Source organism: Planococcus citri, chromosome 5 (genome assembly GCF_950023065.1).
Source record: "Planococcus citri chromosome 5, ihPlaCitr1.1, whole genome shotgun sequence".
NCBI classification, from domain to species: domain Eukaryota; kingdom Metazoa; phylum Arthropoda; class Insecta; order Hemiptera; family Pseudococcidae; genus Planococcus; species Planococcus citri.
Window position 1 is genome coordinate 35,093,045 of NC_088681.1, and position 27,348 is coordinate 35,120,392.

At 32.7% G+C, this 27,348-nt stretch overlaps 1 protein-coding gene across 2 annotated transcripts in view; it reads right to left on the reverse strand.

Moving 5' to 3' along the window:
- Positions 1 to 27,348, reverse strand: part of LOC135848529 (uncharacterized) — a 90,936-nt gene that overhangs the window by 62,119 nt on the left and 1,469 nt on the right. For both annotated transcript variants that reach the window (XM_065368452.1, XM_065368453.1), the window contains exon 2: positions 4,849 to 5,347. In XM_065368452.1, coding sequence (XP_065224524.1) covers positions 4,849 to 5,168 — 320 coding nt within the window. In that variant the 5' untranslated portion in view covers positions 5,169 to 5,347. The remainder of the gene's footprint in view (positions 1 to 4,848; positions 5,348 to 27,348) is intronic.

Here is a 27,348-nt window from a genome sequence, read left to right on the forward strand (position 1 = left end):
GATATCTTCTGCTTAACATTGTGAACATATTAGTTTGTAAATAAATGATAAAAATACCCAACTTGTGAGATTTCCAAGTAAGATTTATTCACTTGCATTCTTGGCAGTTATTGTTAATCTGTTATTAGAGAAAAAAGTTGTACATCTTTGGAATATTCGAGGAATTAAACGATGAATTTCTAACGATAAAATATACAATTGAAAGACATATACTTAAGCTATTATAGGTATATTTTTTTCATCAACCATACGATTCGATATTTCAGATTTTTAATCGAAAGGAAGGAGAAATCAAAAGAAATTCACTCATCCACAAATCTTGAATTTCAAAGGTTAAAAAGCAGAACGTCGAATTTCTTAGAAAAAAATGACTCGATTTTCAATGGCCCAAGCTCCAAAAAATGTTTCAGACATGATAATTATACAAATCTGAAAAAATTGCACTAAATTAAAAAAATTCCATGCTTCAATGATTATTTTTTTCTTTCCCACAACCTTGATAATTTTTAAAGCACGATTCAAATACCTACGTATTTTAGTTAATTTTTAGATTTGGTCGTGCCCTTGTCCATCACGAAAAACTGAGAGCATTTCTATCAGTAAATTCGATCTAAGAACACAGAAAATGGGAAGAATAGATACCTACATATCTCTAACAGAAAAACAAACTTTACATACGAGAATGCTGAGTAAAAGGAAAAAAACAGTCCCTGCTCTTTTATAAAATCCATATTTCTCAATCAAGAAAAAACGAATCGTTTAATTTCTATTTCAGCGAACGAATAATGAAATGAAAAGTTCAAATGTCTATATTTAATCAACCCTCGATATTCGATGTTTTGTGAAATGGAAGGGGGAGAAAATCCGATTTTTTAAGCTCACGTTATTTGGATACTCAGCATATTATCCATAAATCGTAAAGACTGACACGAAAATAAAAGATTCATAATATTATGTATGAAGGTAAAAATGAAAATACAGGTAATCCCTCCTGACAACTTGGTTCGATTTTCTAAATGTTATTTTCTCACTTGGAGAATTCAATTTCTATTGCAATATAAACATACAGAGTGTATAGGCAATTGTATTCTATAGTGTCTAAAAACTTCAAACTATACCTACGTACACAAATCATTTTTCAACCCTTATTTTTCGAATAAAAGAGAAATAAATCAACTTTGATACGCTCGGGGATATGATTCGGCCCGAAACACAAAATTATCGAACTTCGTAGTCACAAGTTGAATTTTTTTAGACTATATCCGTATGATTCAGATTACCATATGGAGCCCAAGAGTTTAATACTTTCATCCAATATTTTACCCATTTCACCATCTCGAGCGCTGATTTATATTAGGTCTCGAAGTACGTTTTCCAAACAAAAATCTCAATCAAGGAACCGGATTTGTACAAAGTAAATTTATACACTATCCAGCAACCATTCATCGAGCAGGTTGCACGAGAAAACGCCAGTAATCCTAATTGTAGGTGCTGTTGCAGATCGGCGCAGCATCATAGACGAATAAAAATACGAGTGGGCGCTTTACAAAACATCGCGATACACGATGTGTTCATCTCAATCTAAATCTCATTATATTACAATATATTTGGCCGTTTTGGCCAACGTAATTTCTGGCTTCGAGCCTACGATGCGTCCGCACTACAAAATGCAGTACAGCCCTGCTCACCGAACGAGTACACGTTCGGGAGTCGTACAAATCGGTTATTGAAATAGGCTCGTGATGTAAACTATACCTTGAATTATTTATAGCGTGAAATTACAATGCGCGAGGACATCACCTTAAGAACGTATAGGTACAAAGTTAGGGTATGTACAGACACACGAATATCGAACATCTAATTTTTAGAGAAAAAAATTTCGTGACCGAGATGGAAATTTTTTCGATATTTTTTTCCTCCCTTTGGTCACGCAAATTTTCCATCAAGATGTTAACTCTAAGCAGACGGTCTCATAATAATGATTAAGACGTAATTAAGACCGTATCGATTATTAAAATCGACTTTTCATAATTTTTACATCATCGATAGAATTTATAACAACAGGTTGTAACAACCCATCGAAACATAATTACTTTGGATAACATCCAAACAAAACGTTTACAAACGCGAAACAGTGGGTGGTAAAGTTGTATGTACTACCTACCTATTGAGTCATCGTCATATTATATTCGTAGATTCCATAGTATTACAAAGAATGCTGAGAAAGTAGCTAATAAAGAAATACAGATTTTGCATGTTTTTTTTTGTTTTGTTTTTTAAATGAGAGTCTGGGCTGATGAGCGTTAGACTCATCATGTGCGAGTAGGTTAGTTTTATTGACACTTCAAAAATTTTCTCAGAAAAAAAAATGTATTCCTCAAAAATACTTTTTCTAACGTTGTTGGTAGGTCCGAGAAAGCTTTTCCTCTAAAAAATGGAGAAATCAAAAAAATTCTGAAGCAGAAATTGAGAGTTTGAAAAGTTTTGTAACAATTTTTTGATATTTTTTCGACTGGGTGATGGAGCTTTTTTTGCAGGGCTCGTACACAATTAAGGGGTTAAATGGAAAATGGGCCTTAGTCATTTTCTGTTTTTACTGATTTTTACATGTTCAAATAGACTTGAAATTTTTTCCAGCAGCAAATATTTTCCAATTCGTTTTTTTTCTCATGGAAGAACACTTAAATTAATATCACTGAAACGGTGAAATTAATGAAAAAAAATTTCAAATGTATTCAAAATTGTAAAAATAAAAAAAAATGATAAAAAATGACCAAGGCCCCTTTTCCATGGAACCCCACAATTATTTCCAAGAAAAAGTAAGTTAGAAACCCAAAAGCCTGAAGAAGTAACCAAAACAGTGATCAACGTAACCAAAACATTCTAATGTAAAAAATGAAATTAATTTTCCAACTTTGCTGAAAAGCGACTATTTTTGTCAATTTTTGACAAAAAAGAAGTATGTACTTCTTTGGTATTACTTATTGGCAAAAAATTACACTTTTTCTCAATTTTTGTCAAAAAACGAAATTTTGGTTGATTTCTATAAAAAAGTGTGACGTTTTGGAATTTTTTGCAAAAAACGACTATTTTCAGCTATATCTTGGTAAAAAGCGAAAATTCTGACAATTTTTGAAGAAGCAAGCACTTTTGGCCATCTTTTGCAATTGAAAAGCAAAACTTCAGGAATTTTTGGAAATTATTGATAAAAAATGACAGTTTTGGGTAAAAAGGAGAGACCTCTGAGTAAGTAATTCTTGAGATAAATGTGACACTTTATAGTAATTGAAGAGTGATATTCCAAAACTCGCTTTGTCCATTTTTATCAAAGTTGGATTTTCAGTGGTACCTGGTAGATGAAGTATTAACATTAACTCACATTCCTACATCATCAACCTACCAAAATGAGGTGTTAAACTCACCTAAATAGCCAATTCACTAAAAATTTAAAAAAAAATAATGTTCCAAAACGCGCTTTGTCCATTTTTATTGAAATTTTTTCAGCAGTATTTAGTGGATGAAAAGTTCTATACACTTCTACATCATAAATCCACCCAAATAAAGTGCTAAGCTCGCCTAAAAAGCCAATTTACCCGTTTAAAGGGAAACTGTTTTTCCTCTCTCCTGAAAAGTTGTGAAAATGGACAAAGCGAGTTTTGGAATAGCAAAAATTAGATTTTTTTATCAAAAAAGCGAGACTTTGACAAACTTTTGGAAAAAAGATGGACTTCTTGGAACTTTTTACAAAAAACGAAAATTTTTGCCATTTTTTTTGTTAATTTCTGACAAAAAGCAAGATTTTGACAATTTCAGTAAAAAGCAGGAATTTTTTAGAACTATATATACCTACTGGCAAAAAAGTGAACTTTTAGCAATTTCTGGAAAAATGAGAGATTTTGTAGTAATTTATGGAAAAAAGTATCTAATGAAGAAATTGAGACTTTTTGTAAATTATCACAAAAAGAGATTTTTTTTATATTTTTGACAGAAAGCGAGACTTTGACAACATATCAAAATGTATAAAAAAAATAATGTCTGAAAATTTGTAAAAAAAAAAAAAAAAACTACCTTCAGTAACAAAAACTTTGAAGAAGTAACGAAAAGTAACCGAGTATGAGCCCTTTTTGTAAGGAAGATAGGGAGAGAAATTACCTTGGAGATTAAAAAAAGTTTAACTAACACCTTCAAGGGAAAAAAATCAAAAACTCAAAAAATTAAGAAGAACCAATCTATTTTGGATCAAAATTTTAAAAAACAAGCAAACTGATGCATGTAATACATATTTTTGTAGGCGCAAAATACTAATATGACCTCAGGGGGTCAACTTCAAAGCCTTCAACAGTTCAACACCCTCCCTTCTCCTCCAAAAAGCAGACAAATGGCTCAACAGTGTGACACGTCAATCAACAGGTTTAAAAAGACGCTGAATTGAGTTCTGTATTACCTACGTACAATAAGCTCCCCTTGAAAAGTCAACATTTTTTAGTGTGATCTAGGTATTTTATGGCTGTAGAAGCCCATTTTCATTATTTTTATAAACATTTGAATTTTTTCTTCCTGATGGTATTATGACTATCTCAAATTGAAGCTGGAGCCATATTATCAACCCAATTTGCTCGAATTCAGTATTTTAAGATTAAATTTGGAGGCACAAGGTGTAGTACCGAATCTTAATCAAAAGTCTCTGAGATCCCATATTACAATAATTGGAGAGACACGATCAATATTATTGGCAATTTTGATCAATATTTGCCATATTACCTTGAAGAAACTTGTCGAGACTAGGTAAACTATATATAAGTGTAGGAACATAGGTTTAAAATGCAAGTAAGTATCACTATCGCTTACCTTTTCAAAGTGGTCTGCTTCACACTACCATTAGTCATTTTGGTTTTAGATTTCTCGACACTAGGGGTGGATCCGTGAACGCTTGGTATATCAGTACTGCTATTCAAGCTACTATTGCTACTCTCCGCCGATGTCATACTACTATTCTTGATGATTTTTTTATGAGCGCTGACGTTTCCATTCGGGATACTGGCCATCGTTACGTTACCATTTCTATTTACGTGATTTTCCAGCACTAATCGAAGAGTATTTTTATTCGAAACGACCGGCGCGACCGGAGGTTTATCTTCGATCGGCGATGGCACCATATACGACAACATTGTGCATGTAAAATATATACGTACGATTAATCCGACATCGCGCACATTCAATTCGCGAAATTTTAACCCACCAGCACTAAATGTCGCCGCGTAATTCTAAAGTGTCGCCTTAGCCTTGCTTCATAAATCTTATTCATTCTGTATCCGTTTGTATGTTGCAACATTTGCGCGTTTTCATTCTGAAACACAACAAGAACACGAATCGATTAAGAAAAAGCTATAGGGGAGATTACGTTTTTCAAAAAAAAAGAGAGAAAAAACACAGGGTATGGTATAAGCTTCAGTGCACATCCAAGTTAAATATTCCGCCTTTACGAGTTCATCCGAATTTTCCACCACTACATAATTCGGGTATACCCTTTCGAGTATCATTATTTTGATTTAAAACTACCAATAATGTTTTGAAAACATGCTAAAGTGTCTCCTTATGCGCCGAGTATTAACTCGTCGAATATTTATACGTAGTATACACAGGCTAAAGTATCCGTACTAATAGAATCAGCTAAAGGTTCGTTACAACGTTTATAAAATTAGAAACCCGTGCCACAGAAGGGTGGCGACATCTTAAAATATTCCTTTCCAAGGTTTTTAAATGAACACCGATGCCGACATCTTTTCCATCTCCGGTCTTCGTAGCATACACTGAATCAAACTACACGTTTATATCATTTCCATTTCAACTATACTCACAGTCACAGAGGTAGAACCAGAGACACATATCATTCATTTACACATACAACTAATGTTATCTTCGACTCGGAGTCAGATGGTATGTAGTTGGTACAGTCGGAGTCGGAGCCAAAGTTCTCTCAAACTTTGTCACTTGACAGGTAACTTTTTTCACAAATTCACCAAGTTTGCACGTTGCGTTGCACAGAAGAGCAGCAATCTTTTCATACAGATTTTCTGACTTCGTAAACGTGTCTCATTCATTTGAAATATTTTCAAGACAAATAATCCTTTCACAAAAGTACCTATAATATATATCCAGCTACCTAATACTCATGCACATGCGGGCTAAGGAATTTTTTTCTTCTCGCATTAATAGAATACGAGTACTAAAGCAAATAAAAGAAGTTTTTTTTTTCATTGACCGAAGCGAAATGGCACACTCATATGCTAATATCTACACAAGCATACTGCTCAGTGTTCATTCATACCTATATGTAAGAATATGAATATCTTTCCATTACTTACGACAAGGTGAAGGAAGAGGGAAGAGATGCTATATCCAAAATTCTGAGGGCGAAACTCAAGCATACCAAAAGTGGATGACAACGCGACGTTTCAATCTTTACAATTACCAAGAAAAAAAACAATATTTTTTAGAAGAAAAAGTTTCCATTAGAGACTCAAATTAAGGACTTTTATGCACAACGAATACAGAAATTGTGGCCCAAAAAATACTTAAAATTTCGATAGTCGAGATATGACCCACGAAAGAAGATGCCCAGAATTATAATCGTGCAATGCACCCAATCTCATAATTATGTATTTCGTAATTTTTTGGGAATCTCTTTTAAAAAATTAGGCTCTCAAAAACATTGCTATCCTTATGTCAAAATCGAGACTCTAAATATTATTGTATGGTATATATGTGACCAGAAATGTGCTTTCTGAGATATAAACTGATTATTGAGGGCTCGTAACTACTAGATTTTTTTCACAAAAAAAGTAACTATAGTAATTACAAAAAATCGAAAAAGTAACCAAAAAAAGTTACAAAACGTGAGCAAAACATTTTAATGCAGAAAAAAAATCATCAAAATAACAAAAAACTTTGAAATAACGAACCAATTAAACCCTATTAATGAAGATCTAGACATTAGTAATTTTTGTAAAGAGTAAGATTTTTTGAAACTTTCGTTTTTTTCTCAAAGCGAGACTTTTTGTCAATTTTTAACAAAAAACTAACCGTTTTATGACTTTTATTTGCAAAAAAACAATCTACTGTTTCTGTTGTTTTTTTTTAAATTTTTTTTTCAAAAAAAGCTAAAGGCAATTTTTAGCCATTTTTGGCGAGAAACCAGACTTTTATGAAGTTTTTGGCAAAAAAGAGACAATTTTATTTATTAGGTACCTATTCATTCTAAGAAATTTTTTGGTAATTTTGACCATAAGAGAATGAAACTGTTCCACAGAAGAAAAAAGCTGCGGTATTGAAACGATTTGAAACGCTTCGGGTGTTGAAATGGTTTCTAATTGCTCGTTCTGAAACCGCCTTGAAACTGTTTCAAAACTGCAGCTTTTCTCACCTTTGGAGACTGGGAGAGGCTGGACAGGTAAGCCAGTGACCTCAAGAGACCAGGCAGACAGGCAAATACGCGACCTTGGAATGCTAGGCAAGTAAGTCAATGACCTTGAGAGTCCCGCCACAGGGCCAATGACCTTAATGCAGATAAACAACCTTGGGAAACCGTAAATATTGATGGGTCAATGACCTTAAGAGGATAGACGGGCAGACAGATGACCTTGGGAACCTGGACAGGTAAGTCAGTAACCTTAAAAACTCAAACAGATGGGTCAATGACCGAAAAAAGTCAGACCTTATTTACGAACGTGAAACTATAGTTTTAAAACAAAGTTGAAACCATATTTTGAAACGATTTGAAACACTTCTGATACTGAAATGATTTCCAGTACATTTTGAAACCGTCTAGAAACCTCATTTTCCTTCGCCTCTTTCATGCCATAGACACATTCAGTCGCCTTCCCAAGACCAATAGACAAAATCATAGATGGCATTAAAAAAAATTGAACAAGCACCTATCACAAAATTTTAGGAGTTGATTTTGATTTTTCGATTTTTAAAAGATTTTAAACATTCAAAATTGACGTTTTTTCCGCAAAAAAAAGAAGAAAGAAAAAAAGAAACATGATCAAACTGAGGCAGAAAGCTTAATTTTTGCTTTCATATTATTTTAGACTTAGATGATTAAATAGTTCTGGAGTCAATGGCGTTTTTTTTTTTTTTTGGAAAATATAATTTACTGGATGCCCTATTTCGTGAAAGATAAATTTTAATTCAATGGAAAAACACTGAAAAAAATCACGAGAATGATTAAGTAATCCAAAGTTGTCGAGACTAAATTTTATTCAGGACCTTTTTCGTGGAATTTTTCAAAAAGTGGAAAATCAAAAAAGCAGCTGGAAGCTCCCGAATAGCAAAAACCTGCGACCGTTTGACTTGGGAAGTCGAAAAGAGGATATAAACCAAATTTCGTATTTCCATCTCAATCTGAAAAAATGTTCATTATTTTGCATGAAATGTGGATGTACATATTAATTTTCAAAAATTTTCCAAAAATTCACTAAATAAGAAGTAACATTTTTCCAGAAGGTATACGAGTATTTAGAAATTATTTTTCAATTTCGTAACATCCAGATCAAAATTTCCTTTCCGGTTGGAATATTCCTCTGTCAAGTACTTGTCCAAATATTTGATGAGATTTAAAAGTGAAAGGTGCAAGTTTAATCATTCCAAATTGCATTTTCTACCTTTCAAAAACCTAAACAAACATGTACAATCGTACAAAATCAATTTTCGAACCAAACAGTACGTATTCGATTGCGATAAATTACAAAATATCACGATACGATTTCATTAAAAATCTTACTCAGACACGATTTCAAACAATACGGTTCTAATAAGAAACACAAATCTTGCAAACGATTGCGGATGTTCATTTAAAAAAAATTACTTTCGCATTAGTCGGCCGCAACGGAAGGCGATCAACACGTACTTGCACACGTACAGGTAGGTACATTCACCGCGAAATGCCATGCCAAAGTGCAAGTTGTGTATTCTTGCGGCGTCTTCGTCGGTCGTCGTCTGTCTAACTGTACACAGCACACAGAGTTGTGCACAACGAGTGTTTGGGACGTTTAAATGCGTTATTATATATAATTGTAATGAGTTAATTTGTACTCGTACGTCAATTCGAAAATGTACCTAGGCCTTAAATAACATGGTTCAACTTTGGCTAGGTTTATAATTGGGATCAGGGGAGATGATGCACCACTACGTCATGCCTATCGGAATAACAATGCTCAAGTAGGTACCTAGACAGAAGCAGACGTAAATAAACAATCGAATTTTTTACACCAAATAACGGAATATTTTTAAAAGACGACTTTTTTTTTTTGACAATTGTTAAGTAAATAATACGATGTGTATGATAAAACAATAATGAATTATGTGGGCCTGCCTAGGAAGGTAGAGGTACATATAGGATGACGATGCGTTTACCGAAAAATGCGTTACATTGCCAAGTTACTATTTAATTCAAGTTGAAGGTTAGATAATCATTGAAGTATCTAGATAAACAAAGTGAGTTTACTTCAGCTGTACTTGCGGATGTTCATTTACTAGTGTAATTATAAAGAGGTGTTGTTTTAAATTTTAAATATCAGATTAGAAAGTTTACACGAGTTTGATCGATTTTTTCAGTCGAAAGGCCGATAAGATACGAAAATACACATGGTGTCTGATGACACATCGTTTCGAAGGTCAACCTGTTTCGACGACGTAAATCGAGCTTTGCATATTTTGTGCAATATGGATACCAGATATTTTTACGACTTTCCATTTTTAAAAAAGAGGACGATTATTGGCATAAGATTCTATTGTATATTCAAATTTTTATTTTCTAACCATGAACCATGACGATGATTTTCTTTCGTGATTCCTACGAAATCACCATCATCTTTCCTCTTAATTTCCTATTTTTGCAAATGAACACATCGACGTTCTTAATATTTTCCAAAGTAGGTATCATTCTTTATTCTCAGCCATCGTCACTTCGAACTCATTGATTTGCATCCCGCAACGAGACCATTACTAACCAACTGTTGACTTGTCGAACAATTGCCCAAGCGACGTTCAAAATAACCCCAACGCAGCCTCTCTTATTGAATTACAACCCTTCATGCACCCATTGATACCTACCTACTAACCGAGTAACCATATTCACAGCAAATATGTCCCATTCACTTGTTATATGTGTACTTTTTTTGGTTGTCTTTTTATCAACTCTCTGAACTTATACACGTGCGGCTTTGTAACAGAGAAATTCATCAACCCCACGATTCGATATTGATTTGCAGCAACGTTATCTTCGCCAGGCCATCGAAAGCTATACAACCCTTCGTAAAAACACATCTATAGCTTTTCATCTCGTACTTAATACGTTTCTTGACAACCGGCAGTCTCATCTTTATAAAGGCACGAGATTAGAATGGAAAACGAAAAAAAAAGAGGTGGAAAGCTTCGAGAAACGCTCGACTTGGCATTTTTAAACCCCACAAATGGTGCATTTTCTTCTTCCATTACGTCAAAAAGAACAAGAGCTTTAAAAGTAATTCAACTTTAGTGCTTATAATGGTTTGTAAATTACTACGTTTAATGGCCAGTTTTCTGCAGGCAAAATTATCAAACCAACTATATTTTCCCTCTTTTATACTCGTGCACTCTAAGAGTGGGTACCTTACCTAACTATACCTATGCGAGGTAGCTAAAGGTGCCTCCACACAGTGCATCCCTACTCGTAAATTTATTCAACTTGTAAGTTGTATACTTACTTTACTTACTACAACATTTTCAGAACAGGATACCCTTCACACAGTTAGTCTCTGCGATGTTTATTTATATCTCAAAATGTAATTACGTTATGGATCTTGAATTGAACAAATGTTCCATGGAAAAAGAATGATAATAGGAGGAACTTTATGGGAGCGGTCATAAATACAAAATATAAATTGCCAGAAAAAAAAAGATTTTACCAGAGGGGAAGTTAAACTTCCCTTAGGACTTTTCTCGAGTCTTATAACGAGATGTGGCATTTTATTGCTTGAGGGGATTCGCGATTTTTATAAATTAATTGAGATGGTAATTCACAGAGATATCATGGTGTCTACCAAAATTTAATTCTCAAAAATAGCGACTTTTCGCGACTTTTAGCGACTTTTTTTCGCGACTTTTAGCGACTTTTTTCAGTTAAAAGTACCCCCCCCCCCAAAAAAAAATTTCCAACGTAAAAATGTTTTTTTCAACAGTTCCCACACCCAATTTTTCAACAAAAAAAATGGGATTTTTCAATAGTTCCCATGTAACATGAAAAGAAATTTATGAAGAACCTTTTTTCGCGACTTTTTTTCAGTACCCCCCCCCCATTTTCTAACGAAAAAAATTGGGTTCCAATAAAATTTGCACTTATTGGGTGGTGGGAGGGGGGAGGTTTGGACAACTTTCAATAGTTTCCATGTGACATAAATAGTCATCCAAATTTTCGAGCTTTTCTTTTTCCTTTTCCATCTACTTAACTTTCTTCAGTTCTAAAATTTCAATTTCTTCGATTGTTCTTTTTCTAGTCATTTCAACCACTAATTTTTCTTTTTGTTTAAGCGAGAAGTTCATTCTTTCACTTCAAAACTTTGAAAGTTGAATGATATTTTTTCAGAAATTTCGATGTGTAAAAAGAAAAGAAAACAAGCCCGAGCGAAGCGAGGGCAAAAGCTTTTGAAAATTTGACTTTTGAAAAGTAAAAAAACACGTTTTTCTTCCATCACGGGCCCTTTCTTTATTGTCGGACCCTCCAGAATGAGCGAGTCCTAGGTAACTCTCGTCGGTCCTGCTCCTCCAGCAATCTAACAATAATTTCCAAAATATTACAATAGGTACATATTTCTAAAAATACACCTACATGGCCCGTACGAACCGAGCCAACTGAGGGCAAAAGCACTGGTAACACGAAAATTCACAATTCTCCAGAAGTGAAAAAATATCATTTTTAATGTGAGAAGTCAATTTTTCTATCATCAAGACTCAACGTTTGGCCAAAGAAAACGAAATAATATGCCCGAGCGAAGCGAGGGCGAAAGCTTTTGAAATTTTGAATTTTTATGATTATTTAAAATGCTAATTTGGCAGTAGCATTAACATTGAATAATAATACGAAAAGTTTTTAAAATTTGAAGTTTGGACGATTTATAGCGACTTTTTGGTATTTTTAGCGAAAATCGCGACCTTTTAGCGACTTTAGCGCCCTATTTTCAAAATCGCGACTTTTCGCGACTTTTAACGCTATAGCGACCTGGTAGACACCCTGGATATGTATAATATAGTTGAATTTTCCAGAATGTCCGGACCAATTTTTATAAATTCATTTAGTACATTGTGAGGTGGGGAGGAGGGGATTCGATCATAATTTCAACTTTTCAAAAAATAAGAGTGTTTGGTCTTCCAATGAAAAAAATTGACTTTTTTCGAAAAGTTAACAAGAAAACTCATTTTAGTTGTTTTCAAAGTAAAAAGTTTGAGAAGAACTTTAGCTACTGAATCGCCAAATTCATCTTGCAACTAAAATAGGGATTTACATGTCTTCAACGTACATTTTTGATTGAATAGTTCAAATTTGATAAGGTGTTCGACAAAATTTCAAAATACAAAAGTAGAGCTTTAGGAGGACAATTTTTGAACATTTTACGACTTCTTTAGGAGAAAGGGGGGAGGGAGGTTCAACATTTTACACGTCAATTTTTGGTCTTTTCAATGACTTTGGACATTCCAAGAGTTTTTCGGAAAGAAGGAGTTTTTCAAGGGCGAAAGGTTTTGCTAACACTTAATTTTTTTGGAGAAGGAGGAGAGGCGTCAAAATTTTACATTAACATTTTTCACTTCTCTAGTGTTATGGAATTTTTCAATATTTTTTCTGTCATGGGGAGGGGGAGAAGAGGAGAAAGTTGAAAATATTTTTACCACCTCAATTTTGCGTTTTTCAAATTTTCCAACTTTTTATGAGCGTCTTTAATGAAATTATTATCAATTATGCTATCATATACTTTTTCAACGTACATAGATAAGTACCTAATTGTTCTAAAAAAAATGCAAATTAATTCATCAACAACTAATTTATAAAGAGAAAAAAATCGTTTTTTTCAAAAATTTTCATATGTATTTTTCCATCTTAGGTACAAAGATATTTTTAGAAAAAAAATATTCAATCAGCCACGTGGGAAAAACAATAGAATCTTTTCAAAATTCCATAAAGAAGAGAAAATAATGAATTGATAATTTAAAGTCAGATTGAAAAAAAAGTCACTCCAAATAAGTAGGTAAGTTACATACATTTCCTAGAGTAGGTACATATTTACGATGTTTTCCTCATTTTTCCTTCCATAACTTGGAAAAAGTGAAGGAATAAGGTCTCGGAACTACCAATCAATGCCTTCCCCTTTTCCCATTCTCTTATCCCCATCACGTCGTAATCTACTTCTTCGACAAGATGCTTTTTTGAAAAAATTTCAAAAAATTCAATTAGAGAACTACACCAGTTGGAACTATGTTTTGTGATCAAACATCAATAGGTACTTTCAAAGTTTCAAAGGAAACTGACGAAATAATTTTTATAGGTACCTAAATTGAAATTAATAAAATTTGCACCAATTTTCATATCCCTCCCTCCCCCTCCAAAAATGGGTCTAGAAATGCCTGTGGAATTACTCAAGCAGAAGTGGGTTTTAAAACACTCAGAAAGTAGCCCAGAAAATTATACTCGTACATTTCCAATAAAGGCAAAATTCTTTAAATATTGCAGATGAACTAATTTTTCAAAATTTCCAATTTCATTTTTTTACCTGGTTTTGAATTTTTTAGAATTTTTGGAAGGTCGCTTTTTTCATTTTTTCGATTTTTGATTCGCATTTAGAAATTTCAACAGCAGACATCTTGGTAATTAATTTTTTAACAATGCTTTTTTCCGTTTAAAATACTTTCAAAACATTATTTACAGGTTTTGTTATTTTTTCAAATATCTACAGTTTTCAAGCTTTTTTTCAGCAACAACAAAGTACTTACCCTATTTATTTATTTTTTTCAAAAATTTTAGCTTTGTATACGTAATGTATTTCTAGTACAATTTTTGATTTTTTCAATAATTTTTTTTAATAAAAATTGAAAGTAAGTTCATTTTTTCTAAATGATGACGTCATTGTTCTGCAGTTTACTTAAAATTATAATTTAAAAAAAATGAAATAAAAGCGACTTAAATAACAACAAATGGTTTAATGAGAAAAAGAATAAGACCACTATTAACTAAGTACATATACTCAATAATTCATACCATAGGTTTCCAAAAATCATATCTGTTCCCTATTCTTTTTATTACCTACTTATTACTGGAAAAATACAGAATAAATAAGACAGATAACGCAGAAAAAAACCTGGAAGTACCAACCTAAGTGAAAAACGTTATCGAGTCTTCTTTATCTATGAAGCAACCATACATAGTATTTTCTAATCACGAAACAAAATACACATAAGAACTAAGTACAGTTATTTACGGGGAATCTTTCAAAGTCACCGAGCTATTGAATGCGAGCATACGTCAACAAAAAATTAAAATACTCATAATTCCTGTCAACGCTGAATACCTAAGAAAATACCTCACACTGCACCAGTGCACCGGTCTTCTTCATAGTTCATACACTGATTGCAAATTCAGCAACATAAATGGTAACTTAATACCGGTTTATTATCGCGTAATTATTCAACTACACATGCAACTACGAGTATTTTGCCGGCTTATGACGTTTTCGATGATGTACGTACGTATGATCTTATGAAGTACCCCAGACTACGAGTATGTAGCAATTACACAATAATTTCGAACATATAGGTAGTGGTACCTAGACCTGAAGCCAAATCAGACCATAAACTTAACCAGATTTGCAACCGGGTTCATTACACAGCTGATCATGAAATTCGTGATAATGGCAGGTAAAAAACATAAATGACTATGTAATCAGCCAAGGAGAAAATTTTATATACCGGCAGTTTATATGTACGTATGTAGGTATAGGGAAAAAATCTCGTATATCTTCCGACAATGCTATAAAAACCACACGATGTGTTTTTATGCATCGTTGTTGTTGTCGTCGTCGTCATCAACTCTATGAGACCGATGACATTGTAGGAAATTGTTCAAATATACGTGTTACAAAATAACTTGGAGAGCTTTCAGCTTTGACGTTTGTTTTTACTCGCGAACAATCGCCTATTAAGCATCTTCATTGTAAGTAAGAGGAAGAGCCAAACGCGTATAGAGATATTATCTGTCTCGTAATTTACCGACAACGATGGATGGTTTTAATGTTTATCGAACGTTGAACACGTAGCTTTCTCGCGTTTGTTTACATTCACGTCTGAAGAAGTACTTTGCATTTTAGAAAATGGCCATTTGATAAAAAAGTAAACATAGACGGAAAAACGGATTTCAAGTTTCTATAAAGGTTTTAAAAATCCACAGAGTTCGTTAGACTCGGTCTTCGCAAATTTTTAAATGCGAGAATCTCATGCTAGATCGTCTAAATCAATTTAGATTTTAGATTACGATTAGTATACGAACGTATGTACTTCAATTTGTATTCGTGTTGAATTTGATGATGTGCAGATTTGCATCTGGTGTCTGTGTCTCGTAACAACTGTATACACATTACACCAAAACATTGAAATATTTTCTCTCACAGTCTGGTGATGCAGTTGAAAAATAATGAATTTATTTTCACGAAATTAAACGTTTTCATCTTTTCACAACATCGATAGGGAATTTTTCAAATGGCTGTTTTTTTACCTCTTCGTAGGAGTTTTATTGAAAAAAAAACTCAGGAAATTTTCAAAATATGTTCGTAATTATAAAAAACTGACGTTGAAAAAAACGAACAGGATGTTGGAAAAATCTGATTAAATCAGCAGAAGATTTCAAGAGAACGAGTAATTCAAATCTAAAGGGCATGGATTCCATTTGCGTCCTCTTCAAAGAATTTTTGAAAACAAAAAAAATCAGCTTCAAGCTGACCTCAGTTTTTTTCACTCAAAAGTGTATTTATTTTTGTAAATTTGTACCTCCCTCTTCCTCCTTCTCGACGCAAAATGTTGGGAAAATATTTTTGAATGGAAAACTCTCCAGACTAATACATATTTTACACTTCAAAAATTCGCTCAATTCTTCAAAACAAGCTGAATAAAAAAATGAGCAACCTCAGAGAAAAAACTCTATCCATTGAAAATTATTTCGGAAACAACCTCCTCCCTCTTCACTCATCGTCTTAAAATGGAAATGACATAAGAGTACCTATTAGTTATGAAAATGAATTTTACAATTTGATTGAGTTATCTAAATGTAATTTATTTCAAGCAGATTATTATGGTATCAGAATTTCCAAGCACTGCAGGATTTTTAAAAACCAAACACCAGACTAATACATATTTTACACTTCAAAAATTCGCTCAATCTTTCAAAACAAGCTGAATAAAAAAATGAGCAATCTCAGAGAAAAAACTCTATCCACTGAAAATTATTTCAGAAACAACCTCCTCCCTCTTCACTCATCGTCTTAAAATGGAAATGACATAAGAGTACCTATTAGTTATGAAAATGAATTTTACAATTTGATTGAGTCATCTAAATGTAATTTCTTTCAAGCAGATTATTATGGTATCAGAATTTCCAATCACTGCAGGATTTTTTAAAACCAAGCACCAACGTTTTGGTACCTCGAAGTCAAGTTGACGAAATTTATCGCAAAATTAATTTCACCATTCGCTTAATAAACCATAGGAAAATTTATGGTCGATGGGTTAAAGCCAAAAACTTCTCGACTGTATGATAACGACATCGGAAGCGATGCACGATGCGCTTGGCAAGCGTGAATTTTCACGTAAATATTTAATCAAAACACACCTACTCTGCTCTGCTATAGATACATTACTCGAGCTCGAGCATCCTTAATGTATCGCAGCATTTTTAATTATCTCTATGCTTCTCTGGTAAACCATATCCCAATTACAATAGTAACTACTGCTTATTGTAATATGGACCCGGTAAGTATATTTGAATCATCGTCGTCGTAGTAGTAGTCGTTGCGGTCAATTGTATTTTATTATCGAGCGGTCGTAGAACTCATAAATACCTTAAAGGCTTAAAGGTTATAGCTTTTTAATACCGCTAATCTATTTCACGAGTATAAATTGCAGAACCGATGGCTCAAAATTTACGAGAATACTCACGATACCTTGGTTTTGAATCAAACTCACACGGTCAATACGTTACCCATACCCATCTTAACTTTAGGTAGGTACTTCTTGTTCTCTACAGAATGTATGAGCTAGTCGTTAATTTTTATTTCATTTTATTGCGACGAAATACGAGAAAAAAATTACCTCCACGAATAATAATTGTAAGTACGTTTTTGTGGATTACTTTTAGTTCGTTATCGAGAAGATAATTCTTCGGTGTTGTGACTTTTTCAAAATTTACCACGAAATAAACCATTAAGTAATACTAAAGAGTACGTTGCTATTTTCTTAGAACATTTTTTTTCTTCACAAATACGCAGTTTCAAGATAAGCGAAATCTTAATCCTTGTTTCTTTATGAACTTACAGAGGAAGTGGTTAGATGAATCTAGATTTTTTTGGTAAAGTTTCAATTTTGTAAGAGGTTGTACCTACTACGTGCTTTTATCGACCTGAAAAGTTCTTTTTTCATTTTTTGATTATTATATAATTCACCAACATATTATTTGAATTGATTTTTTTTTTTTTTTGAGAAATTCATCTCGGCTTTTCAACCCTTCAAAATGCTTCTTTTTATAATACTTACGAGTATTATAACTACCTACCTTTTCAGAGTTCAACTTGTAAGAATTCGAATATCAAAAGCTTTGAAAATTTAACGATAAGCCACAGAACCGAGAAAAAAATCAAAGCTTTTTAAAAAAACAAATGAAAGGAGAAGTATATCAAGAGTCTTGATTCGTAAAGGAGATGGGAAAGAAGTAAAGTGTAAGGCGCGAGCCAAAAATATGCACCCTTGAGCTTTCTTCATCAAATTTTCAATATCCCATAACCTCTTCTATTCAATTTATGGAGAAATGAAATGCATAGATATCTTTCTGTGGTTTAGGAATTTAATTTTTTCCTATAAATTGTTCACTCACAAAGGAGACAAATAAAAATATTTTAGCCTGAAATTTGAAGAAAAAAAACGAAACAATACTTAAAAATAGAAAGGAGACTATTGATTTCAACCTCAACTATTTTTGACTTCTCGAGTCGAATGGTGGCAGTTTTTGATCATTTTGGATGTTTGATTTCTAAGAACTTGGGAAAAAAAGAATGAATTGCTAAAATTAACGTCCAATAATCAAAAATAAATTTCTAAAATTTTGTTAGAGTTTTGAAAATTTGAAAAAATCCTGTAGAGTTCCAATCAATGACGTCTAAAATTAAATATTTTAAGCTGAATCTCAAAATTTTATGTAAGTACTGCATTTTCTAGATCGAAAAATGATATATTGACCAAATACTGACATTTGCTAAACCATTTAGCGAATCTCCACCACTCCCATTGCTAAATTCAGAAAAATTATCGGAGCAAAGTACTAGTTGGTATTTATAGTCTGAAACTGGGATTTTCAGCACGATATACTCATAATTTTCAAATTCTTTTTTGAAAAACACGAAATACTTTTGAAATTTTTTTCACTGAACCTTCATTTTTCAAAATAGAGAAATCAGCTGTTTCTTTTTCCCCCTGGAGAGGGGAGAAATCCCTCACAGTGTAGAGATCTCAAACTTTAGGTTAATATATTTTTTTTAAAATAACATGAAAAATGCTCATTGTCAGCTCATTTTAGTGCAGATCAGCGACCATTTCAATTGACCCGTTTTTGAGGAAAATTTTCGAATTACTATTTTTACACAATTTGTGACATTTTTCTACAATTTTTCAACTGGGAAACACAAATTTTGAGTAGGAGAATGAGAAGGCATTTTCAACATGTCTCCAGGAGAAAGATTCAACGTCTCAAGTGTTTTTATTTGCTCAGATACAGTACAAAGGTAAGTAATAGGTACCTACGAGTATTTAATTGATGTTTCTTAAATGCAAATCAAATATTTAGAAAACTGACCAAGTATGGGCAGATAAGTTTGCATATTTTCAACACCTTGACCAACTTGCGAAACATTCGCGAATCCGCAACGACCTTAACACAATCCCATCGAACCAATTACCTTTGATAAATTATCAAAAAGAGAATTTGAAATTCGCAAGTTGAAATTCCATCGTCTCGATCATCGATCATCGAAGAGAGCTGCTACCGTATCAAACAATTAAGACGTCTCAGGAAGAAAAATGTTACTGTCAGAATTTCGTTATGTTCGCGAATGAGATGGCCTCCATCCAAAACACATTTTTAAAATAAACTCATCACTCGGTTGCATAATTCGACGAATCGGTCGGGTTGAAATTATGATTAGGGCGAATACTGCCGGGATTCGTATATGGTTATTCACCTCTCGCCAAAAATTTCACTCGTCGATATATACCACAGGATCACGATTGATCATCAATAATACTCGTACATACTACGTATAACTGAACTGCCATATATCCGTTTGTTCATTTACATTTCCTGTCATCGCATCGTATACTTTTTGATACGGATTCCAACTTATTTACACGTAGGTATCTGGGTCAGTGAAAAAATTAATTCTGTTAAAACTTGGAATACAAATCCGTAACTAATTTATAAGAGTAAGCTACCTATTTCACAGTATTTATTTTAATACGACCCTGTAAAAAAATTTTCAAGTTTCATCCGTGCCTTTTCTCAAAAGACACTCATATACATTCATAAAACTAGAAAATCATGTCTCCTTAGAGAATGGACTTGAGAAATTGGATATTCTTCGAGAAAACTACACCATTTTACCAAAGTATGAAAGTATACTTACTCGAAAAGACATTCATATCGATCCACCACCACTTATACAAACTATAAAAGTAGGTACCTTACCTATCTAAGAGAATTCATCGAGGGTTAAGCAAGAAGCAATGTACATAGAAAGTCTTGTATTTATGATGTCTACAGAACATTTTCAAAATAAAGAAAACTTTCCCAACACTGAATCCATAAGATTATTTTTCTCATAAAGTGCTCAAAAACTTTGGTTTGGTATGATTTGCGATACGACTTTAATAGTACGTGCTTTCTCATATATACCTACCTAAGTCAACAGAGTAAAATTTTATTCATTAAACATCGTCTTTAAAAAAGTTTCTTTTTGCAGAAAAGAAGGGAGGAGACGAACTTTCATCGTCTCGTAATTTTTTGCAGGAGCCAATATTTCGCTTCCGACTCGTATCGAAAAATTTATCCGAGGAGGAAAATGGAAAAACTCAGGGAGCTGAATGCTGAATTGGTGGAAAAAATTGTCGTAAATTTCAAGTCAGATCAGTAAATCAAAAAACACCAGAGATCCAACTCTCAGCTTTGAATTTGATTACAATCCCTAAGTATAACTGGAAACTCAAAACTTCATATTCCTAAAATTTTTTCTCCAACATTTCTGCAAACATTTTCAAAAATTCGCTAAAAATTTAAAATTCACTTCAGCAGCCAGAACGCCGATACTGGAGGGAGGTTGATAAATCCTTTTCATCTATCAAAGATTCAAATCCAAGCTACATAACAGAGTCTATCAAAAGTTCCCCTTTTAGAAAAATTTCAGCCTAAAATTGAGGTTTCAATAAATAAAATTTTACATCATTCATATGAGAAAAAAAGTCAATTTTTTCATTCACTGACGTCAGAAATTAGCGTTGGTTTCCTATAGGTAAACCAAACTCAACCCAGAAGAAAAAAAGTAGGCAGTTGGTAGGTACTTAAGACGATGAAAAAGCTTTTTCATTTTTTCAGCTGGAAACTTTTTCAACGCAGGTCATGAAAAAAAATTGACTAAACGAGAAATAAAACGAATTATATTCCTTCATTTGCGTCGTAACATAAATATTTTCATTTTTCTTTCGATACTGAAGTATGTAAAACACGTATACGTGCAAATAAAAGTAGGCTTTTACGTTCCAATTTTATAAAAGAAAAATTCGAGTAAATTTACAGCGCAATTTAGTTCAATTTTGAGCAGATGAACAATTTCTGAAATAATAATTCCACTTCTATTTTAATTAGTTGACTCTTCGTATAAAAAACTTTGTAAGTAATGTTTGTCTTTATAAAATCATGAGATTTATCTTAGGTAATATCACGCTTTGAATTTACAAAACAAACCGTTTTCAACATAATTATTTTCCTTTTTAAAAAAAATTACAATAAAAGGAATAAAATTCACTTCCAGAGATAAAAATAATTTTATTTCTACCGCTTCTGTTTACAACCATTTTTAATTCAAGCGAATTTACTATTCGCTGTATTTCGTACAAAAGAAAATCATAAAAAAAAATAACGAGCGAGAAGATACTACATCTTGAAAAAATTCTCACAAATAATTAAAATAACAAATCAGATCAACAAATTCGAAATGCGAATTGCGTTTCCCTTTCGTTAACGATCAAAACAACGAATACATATTTATAACACTTTGTACGCTAATAAATTTAGAAGCTTTTAAATTTTTCTTTCTTGCACGCGATTCCATATTTAGCTGCCAATAAATCGACACTGGCAAATTTTAATACCTACTTTCATTACCATTCATTCACCGAGCTACTAGAGTGCAATAAATGACGTGAAATTAAAATGAGATTTTTTGAAATTTTCCTTGTTTTGTTTCGTATCTACATGTACATACCTAATTGAAGGTTGAAGTAATTTTTTCCCATGTTAAATGCATTGAACAATAAGTTGGTACGTAATTCTTTATGCAAGATTTCAAAACATCACAACTATCGATATCATAAGATATGGATGAGGCGATCAATAGAGGTAGAGGATCATAATAAATTTATTTTATTATGAAAGATTGTAAAGGAAAAGGTGCCATTAAAAATATGTAAATTGACCTTGGAAAAATGTGATTTTTTCAAAAAAAAAAAAACACCAACAAGAACCGCAACATAAATTTTCCAAGGACGACTTTAATCTGAGCCTTTATTATATTATTCAGTGAAAGGTTACCCTAGAAATGGATTTGAAATTTTCCAGGTAAGTATATCGTTGGTTTTTTTTTTCAACGACGGCACATTCTCAATTCGTCAAACTTGAGAAACCTTTTCTCTCTCGTCCTTTTTTATTTCACATCATAAATTGAAGATAAGGGACGATTTTCAAAAAATTACATAAAGAGAGGACCACTCGTTCACTAGATCAATAATTTTATTCTTTTTAAACATTCAAGTAAGTACAAGTTATAGCTCACAAAAAATGTTGGCAATCCAATCGAAAAATTGAAGGTTCCTCTGGGATTTGCCAGAAGTTTTTGAGCATATACTGAGTGGGAAAATCACATAATTATAGATAGTAGGTAGGTACTTAATTTTTTAATGTCGATTCTCAGCCAATCGAGTTCAAACTTTTCAAACAGCTATTCATTTTTTGAATCATCCTCCCTCCTCACGGTGACTTCCTAACTCAAAATACGATTTGACCCAGACATAATTGTGACCAAAAGTTTTTTTGGTGAACATTGTCTAGGGTGGTGTAGTGAACAACATACTAAAACCTCCGCTCCTACCCCTGGAGCTAACCTCTCCACAATGGATCAAATAAGCTCCCCAAAATCAATGTTTCGTCAAAAACTTCTAAAATATCAACTTTTGAGTAAAATAAGCTCAGTAATAATTTAATCTTCTCTCAAATATCTATCAAATGAGCTATCGACCAAATACCTGACTCCAAGGGGGGTGGCGCCACGACCCCTCAAATTGACGTTATTTTAATAGTTTTACATTTTATGACTTGGGATTTGGAACCTGTTCTAATTGATCAAATAAAGTCAAACTTAGGGAACAGGTTTCTTTTGGGACCTATAGTTGACCCCGGGAGTGGGGAGGGTCAAATTTGAAAATTACAGAAAGGTCATTTTTTACAGGGGCATAATAATTATGGTCCCAAATGGATGAAAAGGGTCCAAAGTCATACCATTGGTCAGTGCTCCTATTTCAATCTCAGCTTCCTAGGTCATCCCCACTCTTTTCAAGGTTGGTGGTTAAATTCTTATCTGAACGATTGAAAACCCGGCCTTAAAAGAAGTTGGGATGACCTAGGAAGCTGAAATTTGGATATGTTGATCACAATACAGGTACTGACCAATGGTATGATTTTGGGATCCTTTTCATCCATTTGGGACCATATTATGCCCCTATAAAAAATGACCTTTCTGAAATTTTCAAATTTGACCCTCCCCACTTCAGGGGCCAACTCTACCTCATTGGTCAGCAACTATACATAGAGCTAATCAGGTCTGATTTCTCAATATAATTATAAAATAATTGAAGAAAACTTGATTTCAAATTCATGAACTCCAAACCCTGACCTTTCTTCTACTCTTTCTTATTCTCTCACCCAAAAAATCGTCTTCGCTCTCCAGTGACCTCTTTCTAATTACACTTTTCAAAACCAAGATCAATTTTTGAATCCTTTGAGTCTTCGAACCTGCTCAAAGAGGAATTTTGTCAACAAAAAACACCTTTAAAAAATCTTCACCTCGATTGAATATCAACCATACCAATTAATACCGACATTACGACCAAACGCTGACCTAAATTGAAAACAAAACCACACAACGTTGAACGTAAGTGCAAATGTTTTTAAAATAACGACGTCGTTGAACAGCACGCGCGCATAACTACACATACCTAAACATGCAAGTATTTTCGCTTGTATAAAATTCACACATATACGAGCAGAGCAGCTGCAAAACGTCAAAAATTGATCGTATATACGTATTACATACTCTTATACAGTACGAAACACGCGATTATTAAAATAAAGTCCGTACCTACGTCCATTTATATATGTATAAAAAAAAAAACGTGCTTCTTTAAAGTTGTGCCAAGAATTTCAAAACACAAGGTAGCTTTATTTCCGGTGTACTTTCCAAATTTCCCTCGTCGCAATGCGCGAATTATGTACCTTTGCTCTCTGGCACCAGCCAGCGCGGGTTAAACCGCAATAATATGATTTTCCAAGATCGCGATGTTGCTTTTCAAACACGACAATATGTACATAAAATGTGGTCGATCGTCGAGAATACCACGACATGAACTAATTCACATGAATCACTTCGACAAAACACACTGTACACTGTACAGATACCCATTACCTCTACCTTAGCATTGTAAAAACTTTTTAAGATTTATTACTTTGCAGATAACGTATTCTTTTTATCTGTTTTACTATCCCTATTCAGCATATATAGACATCATGTAAATTCTATTGAAACATGAGCTGATAATTTAGAGCAAATTTATACCAATATGTCCTGTATATAAACTTACTCGTATCTGGGAAATAGATAAGTAATTACCGCAGATACACAATTTTTCAAGAAAATATTCGACTTATTTATCGAAACAATGGCGCGAACAGAAATCACACCTCCAGACACAAATCCATTAATAGCTTTTTAATTATCAAATAAGGAAAAATTTCTGAATAATTCAACGAACTACCAACTAATAGTATAATTGGTTTAAAATGTAGGTAATAGGTAGCCAAATTAAACACCCCAGTGATTCTATTAACGATCGTGAAAAATTGTTCAAGTCACCAATGTTCTCGATCTTTGATTAGCTCCACTCGAAAGAAACATTTGATTAGAAAATTTATCTACATGTCGAGCAAATGCCCTGACCTTGACCACTGCCACGATGATCTTGAAAAAGAAATTATATTGCTAAAATACGAGGTTTAATGACGAACATTTTTTAACTGGTGGACTATTCATTAAAAATTTTTATCATCAGATGAGTGAATGGTGTATCTAGATGTAGATGAAAACAGAGAGGAAGGGGGCCAATAAAACGCCAGCACATATTTTCCAACACTTACATCATAGCTTATTAACGAAAATTTTGAGAATGATGACGTAATAACCCAAGTTTTAGATCCTTTAAATATAAAATGAATCACATCCTGAAAATGATAGCAGAGAGATAGAATCTCAAGATACACAGAATCAGAAGCTGAAACAGAAATTCACCTATCAAACGCTGATTAGCTGATACACATGTTTTTCAGAGTGCTTCTGTCATTTGAAGTTGTTGATAATCATGGGAAGGAATTCTTGAAAAAATTTTATTATCCGGAATTTCCGGTAAGCCTACACACACGGTTTGAAAAATAATTCCAACCTTCCCAAATTGAAAAACACTTTTGCCTCTGGACAAAATTTCCTCGAAAAAAAAAATAAAAAGTTAACAAAAATCTCAAAATAATAAAATATTAAAAATTTGAAAAATTTCTACAGAGGAGGTTGAAAATTATTAAAAACTATGTTCTCTTAAAAGAAATGATATCGATGTACTAAAATGTAAAGAAATAATTAAAAAATACCTAGGTATATTGGTTAAGTTTTTTAAATTAATTTTTCTAGAAACGTTAATTTACTCGAAGCTTTTATTGTTCTTCGATTTGTGAGATTGAAATTTATTATATTGAATTCCTGTGAAAAATTATTGAAGCAGTAAAAAATGAGAATAACAGAACTTCGCTCGTAATCCTCAATTTTCAAATTCAAAATATGTAGGTACAATTTTTTCTGTTTTTCAATTTTATAATACATAGAAGTTTTCCTACATTACCACACATTTAAAAAAAAAATTAAAAGCTTCATCGTTTTTATTCGATCAAATCTTCAAGGAAAAGGAGAAAGATGAAACGAAGGGGAGGGGTAAAAAAATACTATCTCCCTGGAATTGAATTCAGTCGAGTGTAACGGTCACGTAACAATAAATCGTATACACTGGTTGCAAATACATCGAAAGAAACATCCAAGGGTATAACTGACCTTTGTCGAACTGTAAAATTACTCTCCAAGGAAATGAAGAAAATCCAGACCTGCCGGGAGTATAAATTTGCGATTACAGAAATTATAGGTGAGTAGTTGGTAGTTCAAAGAAACTTTCATGGGATTAATTATGACAATCCAATAAAGTCCATTTACGAGTCTTATACAAGATTCTTCACTTTAGAAAATTTGATTCTCTCAGCACAACTTGACCTATGTCCATTTTCTCAACATGCATTTGGCGGAAATGTACTCAAATAAAGAGAAACGTTATTTCCCTTGAAAATGTTTGTTGTCAGTAGTATCTTGAGAGAGCAAAAAACCAAAACAAATAAATTTCGTTGTTTCTATCAACTTGCTAACAATTTTCCTAAGTAAGTAATCAATTTCTTCGTAAACGCGAAAAAATAAATAAAAACAAGGAAGTGGAAGTAAACTTCAAAGTGCTGGTACATGAAATCAATAGAAAACTGAAAAGCTGAGATATTTTTCTCGCAAGATACGAGATTGAAATGTCGAATATTTTGCAAAGGCTTATAAAATATTTCTTTGAAACATTTTCAGAAAACGAAATTGAAATATTTTCAAAAGTGAGATGACAGAAATCGACATCAAATACCGACATTTACTCGAGCATTTCAAAACTTTCCAACATTTTCAAATTGGCTAGAAAAAAAATTTGACAAAGGTGATAAGAAATTATCAAACAATTCATCCCCCAAAGGCCAAAACAGATCCTTCTATAAATTCATTTACGTTATAGGTACAAGTGCTACAATTGTACGCGAAACTGGAATAATTGTTAGAATTTTGTGCAAAATCACGCCTTCCCCCCCCCAAAAAAAAACCTCGCCTGAAATGAATAATATTAGGTAAAACCATGAAACGTTTGGGAATTGAAACAGCTTGATTCAAATAACTTCAAAACAGATCGAAAAATTCAAAAGTGGTGATTTGAAAAAAACTTGAAGAACTGTTAACAAAAACAGGAATACCTACATACTTGACAACTTACTTATCTCAAAAAAATTTTACCTAAATGTTGCAGAATTTGTCAATTTTCCAAAATTATTCAAATACTTAGATATGCTAGAAAAAAGTTCAAAAAATTGAAAGGAAAGAGAAACTCGAAAAATAAAATACATCTGAAAGTAGACAATTTTTCAAATAAAGTTGAAAATATTTTTTTAAAAAAAACTTGAAGTAATCAGATTTTTCAAAACACACAAAAAAAATGAAAATAGAAAAAGTTGAAACTAAACAAAAAAATTGGGAAAATTTTAAAAACTAAAACAAAAATAAAAATGTTTTTAAGAATGTAGGAAAGTTGGAAAAATACATAGGTTTTCAAAAAAATGAACTTACTGTAAAA